General features: G+C 43.7%; 1 protein-coding gene across 4 annotated transcripts in view; it reads right to left on the reverse strand.

The window, feature by feature from the left end:
• Positions 1-23,294, reverse strand: part of EXOC3L4 (exocyst complex component 3 like 4) — a 38,967-nt gene that overhangs the window by 12,826 nt on the left and 2,847 nt on the right. For all 4 annotated transcript variants that reach the window (XM_060271709.1, XM_060271711.1, XM_060271717.1 and 1 more), the window contains exons 2-9: positions 19,371-20,289; positions 19,013-19,240; positions 15,465-16,128; positions 13,073-13,190; positions 11,791-11,910; positions 10,165-10,265; positions 7,762-7,851; positions 350-464 (exon numbers count right to left, since the gene is read on the reverse strand). In XM_060271709.1, the coding sequence (XP_060127692.1) occupies positions 350-464; positions 7,762-7,851; positions 10,165-10,265; positions 11,791-11,910; positions 13,073-13,190; positions 15,465-16,128; positions 19,013-19,240; positions 19,371-20,250 (2,316 nt within the window). In that variant the 5' untranslated portion in view covers positions 20,251-20,289. The remainder of the gene's footprint in view (positions 1-349; positions 465-7,761; positions 7,852-10,164; positions 10,266-11,790; positions 11,911-13,072; positions 13,191-15,464; positions 16,129-19,012; positions 19,241-19,370; positions 20,290-23,294) is intronic.

Genomic DNA, 23,294 nt, shown 5'->3' on the forward strand with positions numbered 1-23,294 from the left:
GAGCCCGGTTCTGACTGGGGAGGGCGGGGTATAAATAAAAATTTGTTGTTGTTGTTGTTGTTGTTGTTGTTGTTGTTGTTGTTATTCTCATTTCAGAATCCTGGGAGCAGCAGTCTCCTCACCATAAAGCCATGATTCATAGAACCCTTAACAAACTACAGTTCCCAGGATTCTCTGGGGGAAGCCACATGCTTTAAATGTGTGGTGGGTGTGCTCTGAATGCATGGTGTGACAATTCTGGCTCAGTGATGGCATCTCACGGAGGAAATCAACAAGAACTGCTGCGGCTTGGAATCTCAGCAGCTGGGTTCTAGCGCAGTCTTCTTGAATTGCAAAACGCTCCTCTTACCTGTGTTTCCAGCTTTAATTTATTTAAAAAGCATTTCCTGTATCTCAGCATCAGACCAGCCAGGGTCTTCTCCAGTTCTTCGCAGTTGATGTAAAAAGTGGCTTGCAAGTTCATCCTGTAGTGAAAAGGCCAACAAGTCAATGTTCATTAATGTGTAATCTATAGAGCCGATACTCCATTGGAATCCTTTATCTGTTAAAGAGCAACCCCCTTTCTCTGCTTTCAGCAGTCAAAAAGCATCACTAGCTTTTTAATGTAGAGTAAACAGTCTAGGAACCCACAGCTAAATGATTTCACTCTGATTTCTGACGAAGACCAAAGAAGGCCAAATAGAACGGTGTTTAAATTTAAGGGTTTTTTTCGGCCGCTTATTTTCCCGCTGGTTATCCTGATTAAACGGCTCACTCTTTTAACAACTTCAGAACAAATGGCATTTCCCACAGATCCAAATTGATTTTCGCCAACCTCTGTCTTAATTAGAAGCCTTAATTTGCCATCGTTAGGAACAGAAGCGAAGGTGAAATTAAAAGCCTGAAATTAAATTGCATGCTAGATGGCAACTTGCCAGCTTGATCGCTGCGTACCAGTAATAATGAATAATGAACTCAAAGTAATGATTAAGAGAAGAATCGAAAGAGGAGTCGTGCACCAATTAAAGGTTTTGGCTTTTAACTGATTAATCAGTTAACAAATTGATTACATTTTAATAAAGGTAAAGGTAAAGGGACCCCTGACCATTAGGTCCAGTCGTGACTGACTCTGGGGTTGCGCGCTCATCTCGCATTATTGGCCGAGGGAGCCGGCGTACAGCTTCCAGGTCATGTGGCCAGCATGACAAAGCCGCTTCTGGCAAACCAGAGCAGCACATGGAAACGCTGTTTACCTTCCCGCTGTAGCGGTTCCTATTTATCTACTTGCATTTTGACGTGCTTTCGAACTGCTAGGTTGGCAGGAGCTGGGACCAAGCAACGGGAGCTCACCCCGTCACAGGGATTCGAACCGCTGACCTTCTGATCAGCAAGCCCTAGGCTCAGTGGTTTAACCACAGCGCCACCTGGCCATCTGTGTATTTTTAGATCCTATATAGAAGTCTTTTCACCAAATGTGCTGGCGGGGCTTTTCAATTTTCTACCCCACCTTTCTTCCAAGATGGATTCCTCCTTCGGTCCAGGTCAGGAATTGGGTGGGACGAGACACCCCTTGAGGAGTTCCACAAAGCCTGTGTTTCCAGATTTCTTGCAAATGTGAAATGCAGACATTCCAAGTGTCCCTATTTTCCAGGGACGTCCCTGATTCAGGGAAGTTTTTAATGTGTGACATTTTAATGTATTTTTTGCTGGAAGCCACCCAGAGTGGCTGGGGAAACCCAACCAGATGGGCGGGGTACAAATTAATAATAATAATAATAATAATAATAATAATAATAATAATAATAATTTAGAAAAGCCATCCTTGTTTCTGATTTGATCCTGGAATGCCCCACTTTCCCCTAGGCTGTCCCTGTTTTCTTTTCTTTCTTTTTGTTTTGTTTTGTTCATAATTTTTATTGGTTTTCACATTGTCTGTTATATATATTACATTTCATACCTTTTACAATTTATCTTTTACAATCATCCACAACTAAATTTCCATAATCATAAAACTAAAAATTACAAATTCGACTTTTACACCACTTTCTGCTGCTTTTCCTAAGGTCATGAGTTTGGTTGCGCAGTATAACATTCCTTATGTTTTAAATCCAACTTCAACTGTTGTTCTTATAATTATCAAACCTTTATATCTCCGTTTACAGACTTATGTCCTTATTTCCTGACTACAATATAACATGTACTCATTTTCTAGTTATCTTTATTACTTACACACTGTATTTCTAATTTCTATCTGTATACCCAATAAAGAATTTTAAATTATTGTTATGAGGTCATTTCAATCTGCTGGTATTTGCTTAATAAAGATATTATCCTGATTCCACTATTTTGTCTATGTATGTCATAAATCGTTCAGTGAGAGATTTTACTTTCTTGGGCTCCTTGATCACTGCAGATGGTGACAGCAGTCACGAAATTAAAAGACGCCTGCTTCTTGGGAGAAAAGCAATGACAAACCTAGACAGCATCTTAAAAAGCAGAGACATCACCTTGCCGATAAAGGTCTGTATAGTTAAATCTATGGTTTTCCAAGTAGTGATGTATGGAAGTGAGAGCTGGACCATAAAGAAGGCTGATCACCGAAGAATTGATGCTTTTGAATTATGGTGCTAGAGGAGACTCTTGAGAGTCCCATGGACTGCAAGAAGATCAAACCTATGCATTCTGAAGGAAATCAGCCCTGAGTGCTCACTGGAAGGACAGATCGTGAAGCTGAGGCTCCAATACTTTGGCCACCTCATGAGAAGAGAAGACTCCCTGGAAAAGACCCTGATGTTGGGAAAGATGGAGGGCACAATGAGAAGGGGACGACAGAGAATGAGATGGTTGGACAGTGTTCTCGAAGCTATGAACATGAGTTTGACCAAACTGCGGGAGGCAGTGCAAGACAGGAGTGCCTGGCGTGCTATGGTCCATGGGGTCACGAAGAGTCGGACACGACTAAACGACTAAACAACAATGTCATAAATTTCCCCCATTCTTTCACATACGCCTGTCCCTGTTTTCATTGGAGAAACGTTTGAGGGTATGGAATGTTATGACACCCCCCCCCCAGCTGTCTGAAGGCAATCCTGTATAGGGAAGGGGTTTTTGTTTTTTAAAAAAAATTGTTTAAAATTTCATTATGTTTCTACATATGTTGGAAGCTGCCCAGAGTGGCTGGGGCAAACCAGTAAGATGTGTGGGGTATAAAAAGTCAAATGATCATTATGGAATGGGACGTCCCGATTTTCATGGGAGAAATGTTGGAGGGTATGAGAATGCCTAGCTCCGCACCCCCCTTGGCCAATTTGCTTAGGAGCGGGTCTGTGTTTTGCTTCCTGAATGATGGATATGCTGCTGGAATTCCCCCCATGCCGTCAGCCACAGGGTGGGATCCCCTCAGGGATTCCCAGGATAGCGACACTGTTCACGTGCTGGCCGAAAGGAGGAAAAACTGCTGCTGCTTGAGATGTTTGTGCTCTGGGATCCGTCAAGCAGTAGATGGATTCCAGAAAGTGGTTGAGAAGGTGGCGTACTGTGGTTAAGAGGTGTAACACAGCATCTCATCTGGTATCTCATCCTCAAGCATTCCTAAAAGAAATGCCTCTGGCCTTTTAGGGAAGGTATATCTAAACATTCCCCCCTCCAAGTTCATTGTGCCCTGTTTCCCCTAAAATAAGACATACCCATAAAATAAGCCGTAGCAGGATTTCTAAGCATTTGCGCAATATAAGCCATACCCCGAAAATAAGACATAGTGATAGGCGCAGTTCTGGAGGGCGCCAAGGAAGAGGCGAGGCTGGACGCGTAATAAAAAAATAAGACATCCCCTGAAAATAAGCCATAGTGTGTCTTCTTGAGGAAAAATAAATATAAGACAGTGTCTTATTTTCGGGGAAACACGGTATATATACTGTCCCAAAAATGCCTTTGTTTTTTCACACAGCCGCCACATATGGTAAAAATCGCCATCCTTATCTAAACATTTCCAGCAATTTTTTTACTTCCAATCCTGTACATTTTTGCCCACTTGGTTGGGGTGAGATACCATCGATACATCATCTTCAGGGTGTTTTCCTTTAATACAGTGCATGCCGTAAATTTTATGCCCTTGTTGTGACCCACATCTATTGCCCATTTCGTCATGACCGCTTTGATTTCCTCATCTTTATTGTTCCATTCTAACAGATAATCGTAGATAGGGTTAGTAATTTGGCCTTTCCTTCTATTAATATTATTAAAGCCATGTTTTATTTTATCTTTGTTAAAAATATCATTTATCTGGTGATATTGAAACCGGTCCGTCAATTTGTCTCCAATCTAATCAAGAAAGTGAATGAGAAGGTGGCGTACTGTGGTTAAGATGTGTAACACAGCACATAATTTAGGAACTGGTGAACCTGGTGTCTTAGAGAGGCCTAGAAACTGCATGCCGGCTCTAGAGCAGGTGCCGGGAACCTGTGGCTCTTCAGATGTTGGGATGACTCCCACCAGAGCCACTGCCAGCCAGCGTAGACAGTACTAAGCTAGATGGACCAATTGCCCGAACAGGTGTAAAACAGCTTTCTATGTTTTGAATCACAGCTTAATGCAAACATGGGGTGGAGTGGACTTGTGGCTGCCAAGACCATATAACACTGGTCCTGAAAGACTTACATTCAGGGCCGTCTTAAGCATACCTGGTGCCCTGGCGCGACGGATCCCTCTGGCGACCCCTGCCTCGTTTCCCAGCACGGCCGGCGGCCAGGCACCGCTGTGCTGCACCACCCAGCCTTCTGTAGGGCTGGCCCTGGGCCAGGGGGCACTGCCCGCCCCCTGTTGTGACGCCCCTGTGTACGACGGAGGTGGCCCCAGGCCCGCGCGCCTCCGGAGAGCGGCCTGAAGCCGCTGAATAGCTGAGAGGCGCGTCTGGGGCAGCCTCAACCGCGCCTCTCAGTGGGCGCAGCGGGCGCAGCGGTGCCCCTGGTGGCCTGGCACCCCATGCCACCGGACCCGGGCCTAGAGACGGCCCTGCTTACATTGGCTCCCAGTACGTTTCCAATTCAAAGTGTTGGTGCTGACCTTCAAAGCCCTAAACCGCCTTGGCCCAGTATACCTGAAGGAGCATCCCCACCCCCATCATTCAGCCCGGGCACTGAGGTCCAGCGCCAAGGGCCTTCTGGCGGTTCCCCCACTGTGAGAAGTGAGGTTGCAGGGAACCAGGCAGAGGGCCTTCTTGGTAGTGGCGCCCGTCCTGTGGAACGCCCTCCCATCAGGTGTCAAGGAAATGGAGAACTACCTGGCTTTTAGAAGACATCTGAAGGCAACTCTGTATTGGGAATTTTCTTAATGTCTAATGCTTTGATGTGCTGTAAGCCGCCCAGAGTGGCTGGGAAAACCCAGTCAGATGGGCGGGGTATAAATAATAAAATTATTATTAGCATTATTGTGGATCCAAGTGTTAAACTATGAGGAAGGATTCAAATTCCTGGTGAGGTGATAGCCTAGGTTTGTGGGCCATTAAGGGAACAAAGGAAATGGATCTGTGACAAAGGAGTGGGGCTCCTCCCTCAACCGGCTGGTTGTTAGAAAGAGAAAAGGCCAGAATGGGGAGTTGAGTGATGTGAGCTAGAAGGGGGATAGCAACAGGCTGGGAAGGTAGAGAGTGAGAGTGATGCTTGATTTCAGTTTGAACCCAAGGCTGCAGCTATGGGGGAAGCAAAGTCCTCTTGGGGTGTTAATGCTGTCAGAACCTTTATCGTAGGCTCAGGTTGCAAAGTCTCTGCTGTACCTCATTCCACAGGAAACCCAGACTAGGGATGGAGGAGTGAAATTCATTCGCTTCACATTTTATCGCAAACCTACCTAATTCACACTTTCCAACGCATTTCACAAATAGGAACACAGTTATCCTTTAAAATATGCACATCTCTGAATTTTGCGATGCCATACAACAACAACAACAACAACAACAACAACAACAACAACAACAACAACAAAAAGTATGCACAAACATGTCTACGTATTGGAGGAAATTGCTTGCAGTAATGTGTATACTAGTTGATAATGTATACTAGGAGAAATGTACACTAAAATGCAGGTGAATTTTCATGAGGAGCTTCTTTTTAAAATTGCAAACTAGTGCAGAAATGTGGTAAATTGAACTTAAGACGGGAAAAACAAGAAACTAAGTACAATCAACACTGACATATTTTCCCGTCCCTAGTTATTACAATTGGTTTGTTTTTTTAACCATGTTTTTTGGGGGAATTAAGCATCCTACACACTGCTGGGTGTACTAACCCTTCAAAACAAACAAAAAAACCTGTATATTTACGTTTACACAATACCTTCTTGTTTTTCTTTTAATTGCTTGCTTGGGTTTCTTCTTTGGATAAAAAAAAATGACAGCAAGAAGCTGAATTTATTTCCAGCCCCTTCAACTGTCTTGCTAATTACTGGAGGTGCCCTGCCACCTAGAGGCAGAATATTGCTAGTGCATAAAAATAAATTCTAAAAACATACTTCCGTATATACTCAAGTATAAGCCGACCCGAATATAAGCCGAGGCACCTAATTTTACCACAAAAAGTGGGAAGCCTTATTGACTCGAGTATTAGCTGGTTCACCACACCACAAACTGGCAGAGGAAGAAGGAGCAGCTCAAAAGGGCTGATTTCGGGCAGCTCGTTCCTCCGCCGTCGCCTTTGCCACTGTCGGAAATGCGCTCAGATGGGACCCTCACTCGAGTATAAGCCGAGGCGGGCTTTTGCAGCATTAAAAATGTGCTGAAAAAGTCAGCTTATACACGAGTATATACAGTATATATTTGTGAAATGGGCTCCTGATATTATTTTTTAAAAATATGCTTTTAGTTATATTTTGTGTTTACATAGATTTTGAACGGCTGTAAGATGATAACGTGTTTTTGTCTCTCTTGTCTTTCCTATTGCGTGTTAATTTTTATTGCATTGATTTCCATGGTGACTATGGGCAAATGCATACCCTCCAAGTGTCCCCATTTTTAAGGGACAGTCCCGGATTTACAGAAGCTGTCCCAGTTTCTGATTTGATCCCAGAATGTCCCACTTTTCCTTAGGATGTCCCTGTTTTCATTGGAAAAATGCTGGAGGCTATGGAGTTATCCGACCCCTGAGCCAAGAAGATAAGTAACTATTCAACCTTTAGAAGACATCTGAAGGCATCCCTGTATTGGGAAGTTTTTTAATGTTTAGTGTTTTATTATGTTTTTATATACTGTGTGATGGGTAGCCACCCAGAGTGGCTTGGGCAACCCAGTTACATGGGTGGTGTATATAACAACAACAACAACAACAACAACAACAACAACAACAACAACAACAACAACAGACATCCCTGTTTTCATTGGAAAAATGTTGGAGGGTATGAAAGGGGTGTCTACTTCCCCATCTCCATAACCAGAATGGAAATGGGGGTTACTGGCCTCTTAGTGGGCAGGTTCATCTTTTTGGGGGGTACACTAGTAATTTTTGTGCAGGGCTGCTTTCTAAAAAGAAATTATAAGGCACTAAAATGTGCATAGGGAACTTGTGTCACACCTTAATTTACCTTTGTTCGATAGGTTCCCTTGATACTGGTACTTCCACCCAGCACAATGTGTGGAGACTGAGGAAATGTATTTCCCCTGCAAAACGATCCCTGGATGTTCCGTTGTCCAAAAGGACACAATCAATTTGCCTTCTGTGCTAAATCCCAAGATCTGGTCCAACATCTCCTCTTCAAAACACAGGATGTGTGTGTGTGAGGGGGGGGCAGGTTTACCTCAAGTCATGGAAGCTGTTCAGGTAGGCCATCATGAACATCAGAAACTGGGGGTGATCTTTCGCTTGGTCCAGAAATGCTTTTCCAAAGCTGTAATAAAAATTGCTTATTAAAAGTGGCCACTAACCGGTGATAAACACAGAACAAGCATAAACAACACAGATTTCAACATCCTTCCCTGTAAGAGCTACCCTGCATTTGAGGATTGGCAGAAATCCTGTCTGTCAAGTCCAGTGTTTGCCAAAGTTGGGTCTCCAGCTGTTTTTGGACTACAATTCCCATCATCCCTGACCACTGGTCTTGCTGGCTAGGGATGGTGGGAGTCCAAAAACAGCTGGAGACCCAAGTTGGGGAAACACTGGTCTAGTCCAAAAGCCATGGGGTTAAGGCAGGCACAGGCAACCTTGGCTCTCCAGATGTTTTGGAACTACAACTCCCATGACCCCTAGCTAACAGGGCCAGTGGTCAGGGATCATGGAAGTTGTAGTTCCAAAACATCTGGAGAGACAAGGTTGCCTATGCCTGGGTTAAGGAATAACCTATTGGTTCCTTGGCTTCCTTTACAACAAACTCCACTGTCTAATGTGGGTTTTTTAAAAAGTCAGAGGAGCTGGGGAAAACTTCGGGAGAGCGATTTGAAGTTCACAGCATGTGAACAGCATCTTTGAAGGAGAACTTCTTGAAAATGATTTACAGCTGGTATTTAACTCCGAGTAGACTTGCTAAGACAGGAGTGCCTGGCGTGCTCTGGTCCATGAGGTCACAAAGAGTCAGACACGACTAAACGACTAAACAACAAGACTTGCTAAAATGTGTAAGTCCGAATAAGATAAGTGCTGGAGATGTAACGAGGTTGAGGGTATGTTTTATCATATGTGGACTTGTAAAGGGGTAAAGGAGGATCGGGAAATGATATATAATGATTTGAAAAAAAATGTTTAAAAGTACCTTTCCAAAAAACCCAGAGTCCTTTTCATTGGGGATAATTCCCAGGTGTCAATAGCCTATTTATATATGGTACTAATGCGGCCCATGTTTTGTTGGCCCAAAAATGGAAAACAAGTGAGGTTCCAACTAAAGAAGAATGGCAACTTAAACTGATGGAATATGTGCAGCTTGCAGAATTAACATATAGAAAAAGAGAACAAGAAGAACACATGTTTAAAGAAGACTGGAAAACGTTTACTGAATACTGTATATGGGTGAAAATTGTGTTCATTTAAAAACGCTGTTAGCGTTAAGATAAATCCAACAGTGTAAATAAGTTTTGATGGTTGTAACAATGGATTACTGAATGGTTTATGGTTCATGTACAATATGCAGGGATGTATGGTATGCAAAATGAACCACAGAAAGAGAAGAATGGAAGTCATTGGTTTAAGGTTGTTTAAATTAATATTTTGAAATGTAATTTAGAAAATTTAATAAAAATTATATACAAAAATAAAATAAAAGTCAGAGGAGTTATTGAATGATAGATCGATCAATTGTGTTTAGCCAGGTCACCTAAAATGGGTCTCTCATGCTTAGAGAAGCAGTATACATTTGCTGGGGACATGGTGCTGACCTTTAAAGCCCTAAATGGCCTCGGGCAGTATACCTGAAGGAGCGTCTCCACCCCCATCGTTCTGCCTGGACACTGAGGTCCAGCGCCGAAGGCCTTCTGGCAGTTCCCTCACTGTGAGAAGCAAAGCTACAGGGAACCAGGTAGAGGGCCTTCTTGGTAGTGGCACCCGCCCTGTGGAATGCCCTCCCACTAGAGGTCAAAGAGATAAACAACTACGTGACACTTAGAAAATATCTGAAGGCAGCCCTGTTTAGGGAAGTTTTTAATTTGTGACATTTTAATATATTTTTATCTTTGTTGGAAGCCACCCAGAGTGGCTGGGGAAACCCAGCCGGATGGGCGGGGTACAAATAAATCATCATCATCATCATCATCATCATCATCATTATATTATTGTTGTTGTTGTTGTTGTTGTTGTTTAGTCGTGTCCGACTCTTCGTGACCCCATGGACCATAGCACGCCAAGCACTCCTGTCTTCCACTGCCTCCTGCAGTTTAATAATAATAATTTAATAATTTACCGGTAATAATAATAATAATAATAATAATAATAATAATAATAATAATAAGAGGTTATTGTGATGTGCAGAGATGGCCAAACAGGCCCCAGATTTCTGTTCCAGCTCTTCTGTCTGAAGTTCTTTTTGCTGGCGATGTCAGAGTCAGAATTTGGATTCATTTGAAGAGGAAGTGTTTGCCTCTGCACTTGAGCTAAAGCCTCTGACCTACGTCCTCAGAACAGCTGATGCTTTCCCACCATGCCTATTTGCTAGAACCATTAAGCATAAAACGTGATCCAGTTTAGACACTGGTATCTTGAAACGAGCAGACGTTACCGTGGTAGGAATTCTGTCACTTCTTTCACGATACCTTTGAGAACGGCGGCTTCTACTTTTTCGCAAATGCAGCCAGCTACCTTTCTGTGTTGTATGGCGAGCTAGACCAAAGGGGGACAAGGGATGTAACAAAAAGCAGACAGGCAATGGCTTTGTTTGATGAGTACAATGGGCAACTCAATGATTTTTCCAGGTGTGGCTGACACAGAAAAATACCAGAGCTTGCATTCTGCAAAGAGGACGCAAGAATGACCTGGGTGAGGCAAGGGAAATCTATTTGCTAGAATTTTAACCGGCTGGGGTATGGTAGTAAAACACCTCATTGTTTTTTCATGGTCAGGGAAAGGGTTAAAAAGTGTGTGTGGGGGGGTGTAGCTTTTGAGAAGTGCAATTCTTGAACGAAGGTTATGCTCCAGTTCTCATTTTATTTCAGAAAGTGTGAATTAAGCAGGGTTGCCTTTAAATGCAAACTGAATCACATTTCTACCCCATCCCTACTAGCAGGCCTGTTTTATTGTGATTTCTGAGGGATGGCCACACTTCAACTAACACCATAAGACGTGCCTTGCTGCTGAATCAGGTCCACTGCATCCAGCTTCCCTATTTCTGCAAGGTGGTCCAAGCCAATGCTCAGGGAAGCCAGGAAGCAGGACACAAAAGCAATTGCTGCATCCCCTTTCAAAACTCCCAACACCTTTGCTAATCCATATCCTTCTTGATCAGGGGTCTCCAAACTAAGGCCCGGGGGCCAGATGCGGCCCAATCGCCTTCTAAATCCGGCCCTCGGACGGTCCGGGAATCAACATGTTTTTCATGAGTAGAATGTGTGTTTTTTATTTAAAATGCATCTCTGGGTTATTTGTGGGGCATAGGAATTCGTTCATATATTTTTTCCAAAATATAGTCCGGTCCCCCACAAGGCCTGAGGGACAGCCCCCTGCTGAAAAGGTTTGCTGACCCCTGTTCTTGATTCTTGAAAACATATAATCCCCCCATGAAATGTTAGTAATGAAAGCAGAACAAAAAGCCCTGCTTCCAAAACACCTCATCTTAAATTTTATTTTCTCCCAATATGGGTTTATTATTTCTTTTGCATTTTATTTACTTTAATTGAAATGACTCAGCCCATTGCAAATTGCAAAAATATGAGTTCCTCCTGGCTTCATTGATCCCTCAATCCCTAAAACTAGCAGGGGCTTTTCTTTCTTTCTCTTTAAATGTGGGAGGTTGTCATTCTGTTGTGGTCAAATACCCCACCCCCAATTTCTCTCTCCTTCTCTCCCCGCCTTCCAGGCTGCGCAAGCCTAGTAGCAAGTGGCTTCTCCCCACCAAATGGGTTTTTTTTGTGTAACAATCCTGTTCTCTGCACTCCCTTCTGAAAAGACTCTGAAAATCAGTTGCCTATTATGTCTGTAACACAATTGACAGCAGGTTTAATTTGTAGCTAGGAAGCGAGGGGTGGAAGTGTTAAAAATTGTAATAAAACTACATTTTGCTAATACGTTCTCCGAGGACGTGACTAACATAAATTAGCGCAGTAGGCAACACCTACATACCAGAAGGTAATATTTCAATTTCCCTGGAATCAAAGAACATGCATGTGCTATGCACAATCTCAGCAAATACCGTTTGAATATCGTAGGACAGCAATGAATCGTATTGGTTTTTCCGCTCATCTGGCTGTCCTTTCCACTTTTCCTTGGTCTCGAGCGTCAAAATATTCTCCAAGCAGTTCTTGATTTCCTGCTAAACATTTAGATAAAGGGGAACAACACAGCTCAGCATAATCATATATGCAGACACTTCTTTTATGCACATGCATCCCAGTTCCTTGTAGCTCTCCAGCAAAATACTTTTCAAAATGGGTCCAAAAGATGCTTTGGAAGCCAGTCAAGTTCTGCTGCTTGAGAAAAATCAGCCTTGCAAAAATCAATCTGCCTTGCAAAACAGATTGCCCCACCGCTAAAGGTGGGTAGGGACCGGGCCAGAAGTAGCAGACCGGAAGTAGCGCTGTCGCCATTTTGGAACTGGGCAGAGCATGCTCAGAAGTGACTTTTAATGCTGCTTTGCCCAGTTCCAAAATGGCCGCCGCGCCAGAAGTCGCACTGCAGCCATTTTGGAACTGGGCAGAGCAGCATCAAAAGTCGCTTCTGAGCATGCTCCGCCCAGTTCCAAAATGGCCACCGCGCCAGAATAAACCGGGGGAAAACAAAAAAAAAAATCCGTTTTTTCAACTAGGAACAGCTGGGGAAACGGGGATTTCCCGGGGAATACGGGAGACTTGGCAGGTATGCCTTTTGGAAACGATATGTTGAACCTCAAAACATAACCATCCCTCAGAATTTGCCGAATTTAGCAATGCAGTTCTCCGGGCAAGTCATGTGTATAAAATGCATATAATTAGGGTAAAGTGAAAACAACGCACAAAAGTTGCATTATATTAGGAGAAATTGCTTCCAAGAATGTGTACATTAGTCAAAACTGCACACTATTGTGGGCATGACCAATAAATGAACTCCTCATGGGGCTTTGATGAAAACAGCTCACGCTCACTTCTCAATGCTCCTTACATCCCTATTTTCATCGGAGAAATGTTGGAGATTATGCTTTTGAGTACTGGATAGGTTTGCCTTTAAATGCTAACTGAATTGAATTCCCACCACCCCCATCCCTGGAGGTAGGAATCTCCATTCAACCAATAATGCATTGCTCCTGTGGAAGTTTAAGGGGCCTTTGGATCCCATTCATAAATGCATTTTCTAAGGCTTCATTCCAAAGGAAGTTGGGGCATTGAGCGCTACAGTCTGGATTAAAAGCAGCACATGTTCGGTTTCAAAGGATTCAATTAGCAATTATGCAAACTTCCCCGCCCTCTCCTTTGATTTATTCAAGGAAATTGAGATGTTACCTGGACAGAGTTAACGTAGTTGCTCTTCAGTTTGTCTAAATCTTCTGAAGTTAACAAATCCGGCAGAGCTTCAGTTTTTATTTCTGGTTTAAGGTCTGGGCATCCTAAGAGATTTTCACTACAAAAACAAAAACAGCATTCCATGATGTTTGTATATTTGGGACCTTCGTCCAGAAGCCTGTGGACAGAATCTGGCTTACAGAAAATACCTAACTGGCCTTGGCAAAGTCTTTCCCTCCCAAAACTTTAAAGGAAAGGAGGGCAGCAGCTGGGGTGGTCCCTAATCTAATGCGTTTTGGTGTGTTATTTTTTACTAACATACACATTTTTAAAATCCATGGCTTTTAAAATGCTTTTGTGGGAGAAGGGTTATTGGTTTGTTTTTGTTTTATTATGCATTCTGTATTCTCATTTTGTATTTTTCTGTTGTGAACTATCCTGGGATCTTTGGATGAAGGGCAGTATACAAATTTAATTAATTAATTTAATAATAATAATAATAATAATAATAATAATAATAATAATAATAGAGGTGCCAAAAAGAAATAGGGACACTTGTTCATATGTGGTGGCAATGTGATAAGATAAAACCTTTTTGGAATCAGATCTTTGAAGAAATTAAAAAAAGGAAGAAGTACAATTTAAAAAAGAATCCTGAATTTTTTTATTAGGAATGGTAGATAAGGGAATTAAAAAACAGGATCAAAAATATTCTTATATGCAACTGCAGCTGCAAGAATATTAATAGCCACGTATTGGAAAAGACAAGATATACAAAAAAATTGATGAGTGGCAGGAAAAATTATTTGGATATGTAGATTTAGCAAAATTAACCAATTCGATTAGAGGCGGCCGTAAACAAAATTTTGAACAAACTTGGGGGAAATTCGGAAATTATATGAAGCATCAATGTCCCACATTAAAATCCTGGATTCATTTCTAGAGACCAGTACTGTAGGTAAAGATTGTAAAACAAAAGGAAACACAGGCGAAACATTGGATGAGGGAAGCAGTAAACAATCAAAAGCTTAAAGAGACCAAGATCAAGGCAAGAGGAAGTATATGGAAAAAGAGGGAAATTTATCTGTTAGATATGTTTACGAGAAATATTAAGTGTATGTTTTTTTATTTGGATTTCATAGAGGAAAAGACTAGACAGGAAGGTTTAGTCGAATTATGTATTAGATATCAATTACTTTTCAGATGTAAATTTGGAAGTATGAATTTTTATATTTTGAGTTGATTTGTTTTAATTTGTTTTGTTATGATTTGATATGTTTTAATTAAAATCTCAATAAAGATTTTTTTAAACCAAATAATAATAACAATAATTTTGCATGCTTTTTGTGTGCACTTTTTTGTAGCATACAGTGTTTTGTATTTTTATTTCATTTCAAGAACAACTTTACAAAATGTAGAGATGTACAATGCAGATTACCAGCATCAGACTTAAGAGCCAGGAACTAGGTTCATTTCATTAGCCAGTGACTCTGTAGCCTCCAATGGTGTCCTTGTAATTACTAGATTCCACGGTAACAAAAATAAGAGGGGGAGGCTGGAGGCATCCACACAAGATTGTGGGTGGGGTCAGCAGTACAAGCGTGCTGCCTCTTGATCACATGGAAATCACATGGATGCGGATGGCGGTTACTGATCAGAAGGTCGGCGGTTCGAATCCCCGCGACAGGGTGAGCTCCTGTTGCTCTGTCCCTGCTCCTGCCAATCTAGCAGTTTGAAAGCACAAAGTGCAAGTAGATAAATAGGTACCGCTCTGGCAGGAAGGTAAACGGCGTTTCCGTGCGCTGCTCTGGTTCGCCAGAAGCGGCTTAGTCATGCTGGCCACATGACCCGGAAGCTGTCTGCGGACAAACACCAGCTCCCTCAGCCAGTAAAGCGAGATGAGCGCGTAATAATAATAATAATTTATACCCCGCCCATCCGGCTGGGTTTCCCCAGCCACTCTGGGCGGCTTCCAACAGAAAAATGAAATAAAATAATCCATTAAACATTAAAAGCCTCCCTAAACAGGGCTGCCTTCAGATGTCTTCTAAAAATCTGGTAGCTGTTTTTCTCTTTGACATCTGATGGGAGGGCGTTCCACAGGGCAGGTGCCACTACTGAGAAGGCCCTCTGCCTGGTTCCCTGCAACTTGGCTTCTCGCAACGAGGGAACCACCAGAAGGCCCTCAGTAGTGGACCTCAGTGTCTGGGCAGAATGATGGGGGTGGAGATGCTCCTTCAGGTATACAGATCCGAGGCCATTTAGGGCTTTAAAGGTTAGCACCAACACTTTGAACTGTGCTCGGAAACGTACTGAGAGCAACCCCAGAGTTGTCCGCGATGGTCAGGCGTACCTTGACCTTTAATCACCATGTAATTAATGGGAAACTTACCTGCAGTATACATTAGTGACCCAGTTGAGTACTGCATAGAATTGATTGTATCCCAGGCTCTCATCTTCTTCCAGGATGGTTCGTAAATGTGAAGAGACAGCTTCGTGGAAAGCCTTCAGGTATACATCGCCCACACTGTAGTCTGGGGGATAGCATTTGTGTACCCAGTGTTTGATTGTCAACAAATCATTTCTTATGACTTCTTTGAGATATCCTAAGTGTATAGACAGCCAAGAGGCGTTGTCCTCCTTCAGTGGCACAGGCACTTTTGAGACCCTGATTTCCACACTTTGCTTGACAGCGTCTTCCCAAAGCTGCCTCCAGTTCCTGGCTAACCCAAGGTGGGACACAGCCTCGGATGGGGCGGCGATGCTTGTAGCCCCAGCGTGGGCTTTTTCTTCCTCTGCAATCAGAGTCACAAGAGTGTTTAAAGCCTTTGCATTTACCCTGGGAAGCTCCAGGGTTTCCTCCACGATGTGCTGGATGGCCTTAGAAACAGAGTCGTAGAGCAAGTCAACGTCCTTGGCCTTCACAATGCATTCCTTGGGGTTGTCTTCATATTTCCTGGCATCAATTTCAGCCAGAAGCTCCCTTTCTAAACCCTTGATGTTTTCGAAGGCTTCTAGAAGTTGCTTGTTTTTAATAAGTTCATTTATCTGCATAACTAAAGAGAGAAATGGAATTTGAGAGCAAGCCACATCTACTGCATGTTTTCATCTTCAGAAATAATTTGGAATAGTTCCTCTGGGCCAATGGTGGGGAACCTGTGACCTCTTACTTGTTGCTGGACTCCAGCCCCCTAAACCCCTGACCATTAGCCAAGCTGGCTTGCGCTGGTGGGAGTTGGAGTCAATAAACATCTGGGGGCCAGAGGTGTCCCACCCACGCTCTGTTGGAATAAAATTGAACCTAAACAAGATGCTTTGGCTATTGTTTAAGTCTCGCGGCAGGAGGAGGATCTTTCATGCAGAACAAGAATAAAAGGAGTTACAGAACTACTTCTGTGTTCTCAAGAGAACCTTGTACTTTAATTCAGAGGTACTCATGATAGTCATCTGCTATAACAGTGGAGTCAAGATCACAATGGATGCAAGCAGTTTTGTCCTCAAAATGCTTTGCAAGGAAGTCAGTGTCACGGAATTCTACTCAATATCGATCCAGAGCAGAACTCTAATGTACAGTTAGCAGAGTAAAAACTTAAAACACATTGAAGGATTCCCAAAAAATAGACCGGGGCAATTAATATTTCATCCAGCAGAGCTTTACTGCAACTGAAGGCAAATGAGCATAATGGTCACAAATCAAATACAGTCAGGATGGGCACTGTCCAAAAGAAATCCAAACTTAACTTAAACTTACAATAACTTATAATAAGTCTAAACCTTAACACTACAGTATATACAGAAAACCACACCAGATGGAAAAGAGATATAAAGTGAAAGTGAAACACAGGCGCCTTCTGGCCTTGACTGAAGAGATAACAGTTTAAACCAGCTGTGCTCAGCTTCTCTGAAGGAATAACCCAAACATCACAAACCTTCTGCTTGTTTCTTTCACACAGAGAAGCTTCCAGAACCCACTTGAATTAAGTAGAATAGGAAAGATCTCTACACATCAGATCAATACTTTCTGCACTAAGAAATGCAAACTGGCAGTCACAACAAGATGGAAAAGCTTACAATGAGGGTGCAAGGGAGGCCCTGTACTATTTAGTCCCCTGCCAGAGTCATTATCATAGTTCAAGAACACATTCCAGAGAGACAGAAACTCTTAAGGGGAGTGCAAAGGAGGGCTGGAGTGGGTATGTGGCCTGAGGAGAGTCCCATGGGCAGATGGAGAAGCCCAGAGGACTGGATTTTGTTGAAGATTCATTCCCAGTGTCTGCAGTCATGGGATTGTTGTCTATCACATGACGGTGTAGGTTTTTCACTCCACAGTGTGGGAAGTGACGGAGACAGGATGTTTGTGTTGCTCTGTTCCGTGAAGTGGGACTATTGTCCTTTGTTCTTTCTCTTTGCCGTCTGATGCTAGAGAGAGAGGGAGCCATGTTGCAGTACTCCGAGTGTATTATATGTAAATAAATGTAGATTAGCCTGTGGATTAAACCACAGAGCCTACGGCTTGCCAATCAGAAGGTCGGCGGTTCGAATCCCCACAACAGGGTGAGCTCCCGTTGCTTGGTCCCAGCTCCTGCCAACCTAGCAGTTCGAAAGCACGTCAAAATGCAAGTAGATATATAGGAACCGCTACAGCGGGAAGGTAAACGGCGTTTCCATGTGCTGCTCTGGTTTGCCAGAAGCGGCTTTGTCATGCTGGCCACATGACCCAGAAGCTGTACACCGGCTCCCTCGGCCAATAATGCAAGATGAGCGCCACAACCCCAGAGTCGGTCACGACTGGACCTAATGGTCAGGGGTCCCTTTACCTTTACCTTTTTAGCCAAAATGCTGAATTGCTGAGGCCTGTTACGCAACCTGCGATGACTCTGTGGATCCCTAAGTGTGCTGATGTCTCCAAGGCATCAGTTGCTGTTATGTTCGGGCTGGAGAAAGCTTTTGAAGCTCCCAAATGATCGACAGGGAGGGAGAGAACATGCCAGCAGTCGGGCATGTGTCTTTACCAAGGTCCTACTCGTGTGTAGGACGCTCCTGTAACAGATTTGTCCCCCAGGCCTGGGGTTGTTCACCCCTGTACTGAAAGCTTTTGAGTTCAGAAAAAGAGGGCTAAGAAAGGACATAACAGAGATTGATAAAACTGTGCAGTGTAATGAGAGACTGCTCCCATCCTGGCCCAGTTAAATTCCTGCTCTGCACTTTGCGGTTGTGTAGTTCACATGCACAGAAATTATTTGTGCCGTGCCTCTGTGTGTGATGTGAGCGAAGGCAGCTGGCTAGTAATGACTTGTACCAAAATACCACTGACAGACAGAGAGTTTGGGCTCTGGCAGGCGCTGAAGATTAGATTACGAAAAAGTGGCTGACCCCAATTAATTTCCCAATTTTCCTTTCAAGGCAAAGTTGAAACAAGCACTGAGCACATTCCGGCAGATAAAAAGAGATTTGCGCAAAACTGAAAGCAAGCAAAAGCAGTGCCCAAGAGCCACTTATAAGCAGGAAAGCAAGTCTCCTAACTGTCATCACCACAAATTATAATAGCTGTGGGACACCTGAATTCAGTTCCCTGCTCATCCAGAAAGCTCACTGTGAGCTCTCAGAGCAGTATCTTTCAGATCTAACCACCCTCCCCAGGTTGATATGTGAATAAAAATTAAAGGGGGCTGAACGGTACAGTGCCCTGAGATCCATGAAACAACACAGTCCCTGCTTCTGATAGACACCCATTGAGTCTCGTTCAGTAGGGGTATCTGATAAACGTCATTGACCGAATTTACAAGGAAGGCACCAGCACTCAACTCAGTTTCAATATTTGATTTGATATAGTAAATATGCCCTGTATTGTGATATGCTGAAAGAACTGTACACCTGTTTTCAAGCCTGGGCATCCAGAACAACCCAGAAAAAGAACATCGAGCATCTTCAATTTCTTACCAGACAGTGGTTCTTTCTGAACATGGTCTTCTTCTTCTTCTGGCTCCTTACTCTCCTTTGGAAGCCTGGTCTTTATTTTCTTTAAGAATGAAAGACGCGTGCTGGACCTGGAAGGGTCCACTTCTTCAGCCGATTGCTCTTTGACAGATTTTGATGCACTTCCTATCAAGCTCCATCGTTTGAATTTCTTTGGCTCGTCTTCTCCTTGATGACTCAGGTGCAGATAACCTTTGGGAAGACAATGATTGATTGATTGATTGATTGATTGATTGATTTCCCACCCTTCACCCTAAGGTCCCAAGGCAGGTTACAGCATTAAAAACAACATTAAAAACAATTGACAACAATAAATGGTCACCTTCTCTTTCTGTGTAGTTCACTGAAGGGTCTGGGAGCTCCATTTTCTTCTCCTCCTCCTGTTCCTCCTTCTCCCTTATTTCTGCTTTAGTTTCATGCAGTTTAGGTTCAACCGATTTCTCTTTGAGAGATTTTGATCTACCTTTCCTCAAGTTCCCTCTTATTTTCAGGCCCCTATTGATGTTTTGGGGCTCCTTTTCTTTGGGAAGGCAATTGCCATCTTCACTCCCCTCCGTATGTTTTGCCAGAGACTTTGGCTCTGATGGCAGCTCCATTTTCCCGTCCGCCTCCCTTATTTCTGTCTTGTCTTCACCCACGTTGACTTCAGTAGATTTCTCTTCGGCAGATTTCGATGCCTCTCCACCGTCCGTGCATTTTGCAGGAGACTTTGGTTCTGACGCCAGCTCCATTTCCCCATCAGTCTCTCTTGCTTCTGTTCTATACCCATCCATGTTAGTGTCACTTAATTTCTCTTTGAGACTTTTCGATCGTCGTTTCCTGAAGCTCAGCACTTCTCCGATACCCCTGATGAAGTTTTTTGGCTCGTTTTCTCCTTGTTTATACAAGGGTGGACAGTCTTCGGGAGGGCAGTGTAGACTTTCACTTTCCGCACTTTCCGCTGGAGACTCCGGCTGCGATGGCTTTTCCAATTTCCCATTCCTCCCGCTTATTTCTGTTTTATCTCCATCCATTTTAGCTTCAACCAGTTTCTCTTTGGCCAATTTTGATGCCTTTCCCCTGAAGCTCAGCGCTTCTCTGATACCCCTGATGAAGTTTTGGGGCTCATTTTCTCCTTGCTGACTCAAGGGCGGAGAATCTTTGGGAAGACAACCGCTGATTTCACTCTCTTGGCATTTTTCTGGAGACGCTGGCAATTCCATTTCCTCACTTGTCTCCCTTGCTCCTCTTTTATTTTATTACTGTGGGGGGCGGGGCGGGGAAACAAAGTAGGAAAGTTAATCAGTACGCTACAGAAGTGGACGGCAGGAAACAACTATTGCTGCCATGTGCAGTAGAAAACCACTATCAGTAAAGCCAGCTTTACATATGTAATGGTATATCAGGTCCTTCCTAACAAGAGGGCACATGTTGCGGTGTGACCTGGCAACCAGACCCTGTGTTGTGGGTGGGAACGTTTGGATGGCCACAGCACCCTATTGGAGGTCCCTCAATGCTGGATGCAATCAGACCAATGGGACACAAGCAAAATTGTATTGAGGGACCTTTATTGAAGCCCATGCACATGTCCCTGAGCTTCTTCTTTTGGGCCAGTGCATTGGAACACCCGCCCACCTCTCCCTATATTTAGGGCTTGCACGCATGACCTTGCTATGCTGTCGTGTGTCGTCTGTCATGGGGACAGGGGCACGGCAGGAATTTTCCCCACTTGGCTGATTGGCTGGTGTCATTTGGGTTTTGCCTGCCACGTAGCAAATCGTCACAACTTGTAAGGTGGCGGATAGGCTCTGGTTCAGGTGATGGAGTGGCAGAGCAGTCTAGTAACGGTATTCCGTTAAAGGAATCCTGGGACTCTTGGTTGGTCAACCCTGAGAGGGGTTGTGCCTGGAGCCAGAGTCCAGGGGGACATCTGGCTGGTGGACTGGCTTGACCCCACCTTCCACTATGCCAGGTGTTCACCCAAGGCTGACCTATGGTTGGTGCCCAGGGTCAGTGCTGCCTGCAAGGGTGCAGGGAGCTAGTCGAACCAGAGCCTATGCAACCACTCACTTGATTGTAATCAATAACCACTCACTTGATTGTAATCAATAAAGTTGTGGCCTAAATTCTGCCAAAAACCAAATAAAAAATTTGAGTCTTGTCTGAATTTATTTGGGGAACGTTTAGGTCCAGTCGTGACCGACTCTGGGGTTGTGGCGCTTATTTCGCATTATTGGCTGAGGGAGCCGGTGTACAGCTTCCAGGTCATGTGGCCAGCATGACAAAGCTGCTTCTGGCAAACCAGAGCAGTGCACGGAAACGCTGTTTACCTTCCCGCTGTAGCGGTACCTATTTATCTACTTGCACTTTGACGTGCTTTCGAACTGCTAGGTTGGCAGGAGCTGGGACCAAACAATGGGAGCTCACCCCGTTGCAGGGATTCGAACCGCCAACCTTCTAATCGGCAAGCCCTAGGCTCTGTGGTTTAACCCACAGCGCCACCCACGTCCCAACATATACAGTCATACTGCCAGCTAATTGCAGAGGCCGCTGTTGCACACCCACCCTGCCCCTTTCATTCCAGAAGAGATTTAAGCACCCATAGACAGGATTGAATTAATCATTAGGTGAAATAAACCATAGCTGTCAAGTTATCCCTTATTTTAAGGGATTTCCCCTTATGCTGAATAGGCTTCCTCGCGAGAAAAGGGAAAACTTGGCAGCTATGAAATAAACACATGCATCAAGAAAGGGGGGCGGCGTGCCACAGAAATATTCCATTGCCAGATTTTAAACATTAATGGTCGCAAATTGAAATATGGGTTGACATATTTCAAAAAGTGAAAATCCAGACACAAGCTTTTTTGGGGGGCAATGTTGTTGAGCTTTTCTTTTCTTTTTAGAAAATCGCCAAAAAAACTGCACTTCCAGTATGGGCTGCCATACACCTGGGTTTTTGATGGACGAATCCAGGCTATGTCTGGGAAATTCTGAATGTATGGCAGCCCTAATGGGGGCACCCAAATCTTTTAAGTGCTTAGGGAAGGCCTGGAAACAATGCCTTATGAGGAACGGCTTAGGGAGCTGGGTATGTTTAGCCTGGAGAAGAGAAGGTTAAGGGGTGATATGATAGCCATGTTAAAATATATAAAAGGATGTCATATAGAGGCATAGCTGCCAAGTTTTCCCTTTTCTCACGAGGAAGCCTATTCAGCATAAGGGAATTTCCCTTAAAAAAAGGGATAACTTGGCAGCTATGTATAGAGGAGGGTGAAAGGTTGTTTTCTGCTGCTCCAGAGAAGCAGACATGGAACAATGGATTCAAACTACAAGAAAGAAGATTCCACCTAAACATTAGGAAGAACTTCCTGACAGTAAAGCTGATCGACAGTGGAATTTACTACCAAGAAGTGTGGTGGAGTCTCCTTCTTTGGAGGTCTTTAAGCAGAGGCTTGACAGCCATATGTCAAGAATGCTTTGATGGTGTTTCCTGCTTGGCAGGGGGTTGGACTGGATGGCCCTTGGGGTCTCTTCCAACTCTATGATTCTATGATTCTAGGGCCCCTAAAGGTCTTATTCTGGCCCTGCCCACACACCACCCATAAGTCACATCGTTTGGTTCCAGGCTAGGAGCAATGGATTCAAGCTACAAGAAAGAAGAGTCCACCTAAACATTAGGAAGAACTTCCTGGCAGTAAGAGCTGTTCGACAGTGGAATTTCCTGCCAAGGAGTGTGGTGGAGTCTCCTTCTTTGGAGGTCTTTAAGCAGAGGCTTGACAGCCATTCCTGCTTGGCAGGGGTTTGGACTGGATGGCCCTTGTGGTCTCTTCCAACTCTATGATGCTATGATTCTAGGAGTATGGCATTCTCAGAGCCCTGGACAAAGCCTGCATGTATAAATCCCAGCCTGTCTGTCTGAAATCATTCATAAAACACATTGATAGTCTCAGGACTTCAAGCAATGACCTTACACCAGGGGTTAAGGACACATTGCTATTGGACATTTTGCAGCAACTAGGGATGCAGATCTTTCAGTTTGGGTTTTCTCAAGTTCTCATTTTTCAAATTTCTTTGGCGATTTGCATCTTTTCAAAAATCGCCGGGAAAATTCAGCAGCGAATTTATCCTAAGAAACCTATTTTTTTGTATGCGATTTTGTCGAATGCACGCATTTTTGCAAACCAGTTCCCCCCTAATATAGTGAAGTTTTGTATGTTTTTCATGAGCACGTTTTACCCCAATACATGCATTTTTTTTTTGACACATT

The sequence above is a fragment of the Zootoca vivipara genome, chromosome 1 (genome assembly GCF_963506605.1).
Source record: "Zootoca vivipara chromosome 1, rZooViv1.1, whole genome shotgun sequence".
In the NCBI taxonomy this organism is placed as follows: domain Eukaryota; kingdom Metazoa; phylum Chordata; class Lepidosauria; order Squamata; family Lacertidae; genus Zootoca; species Zootoca vivipara.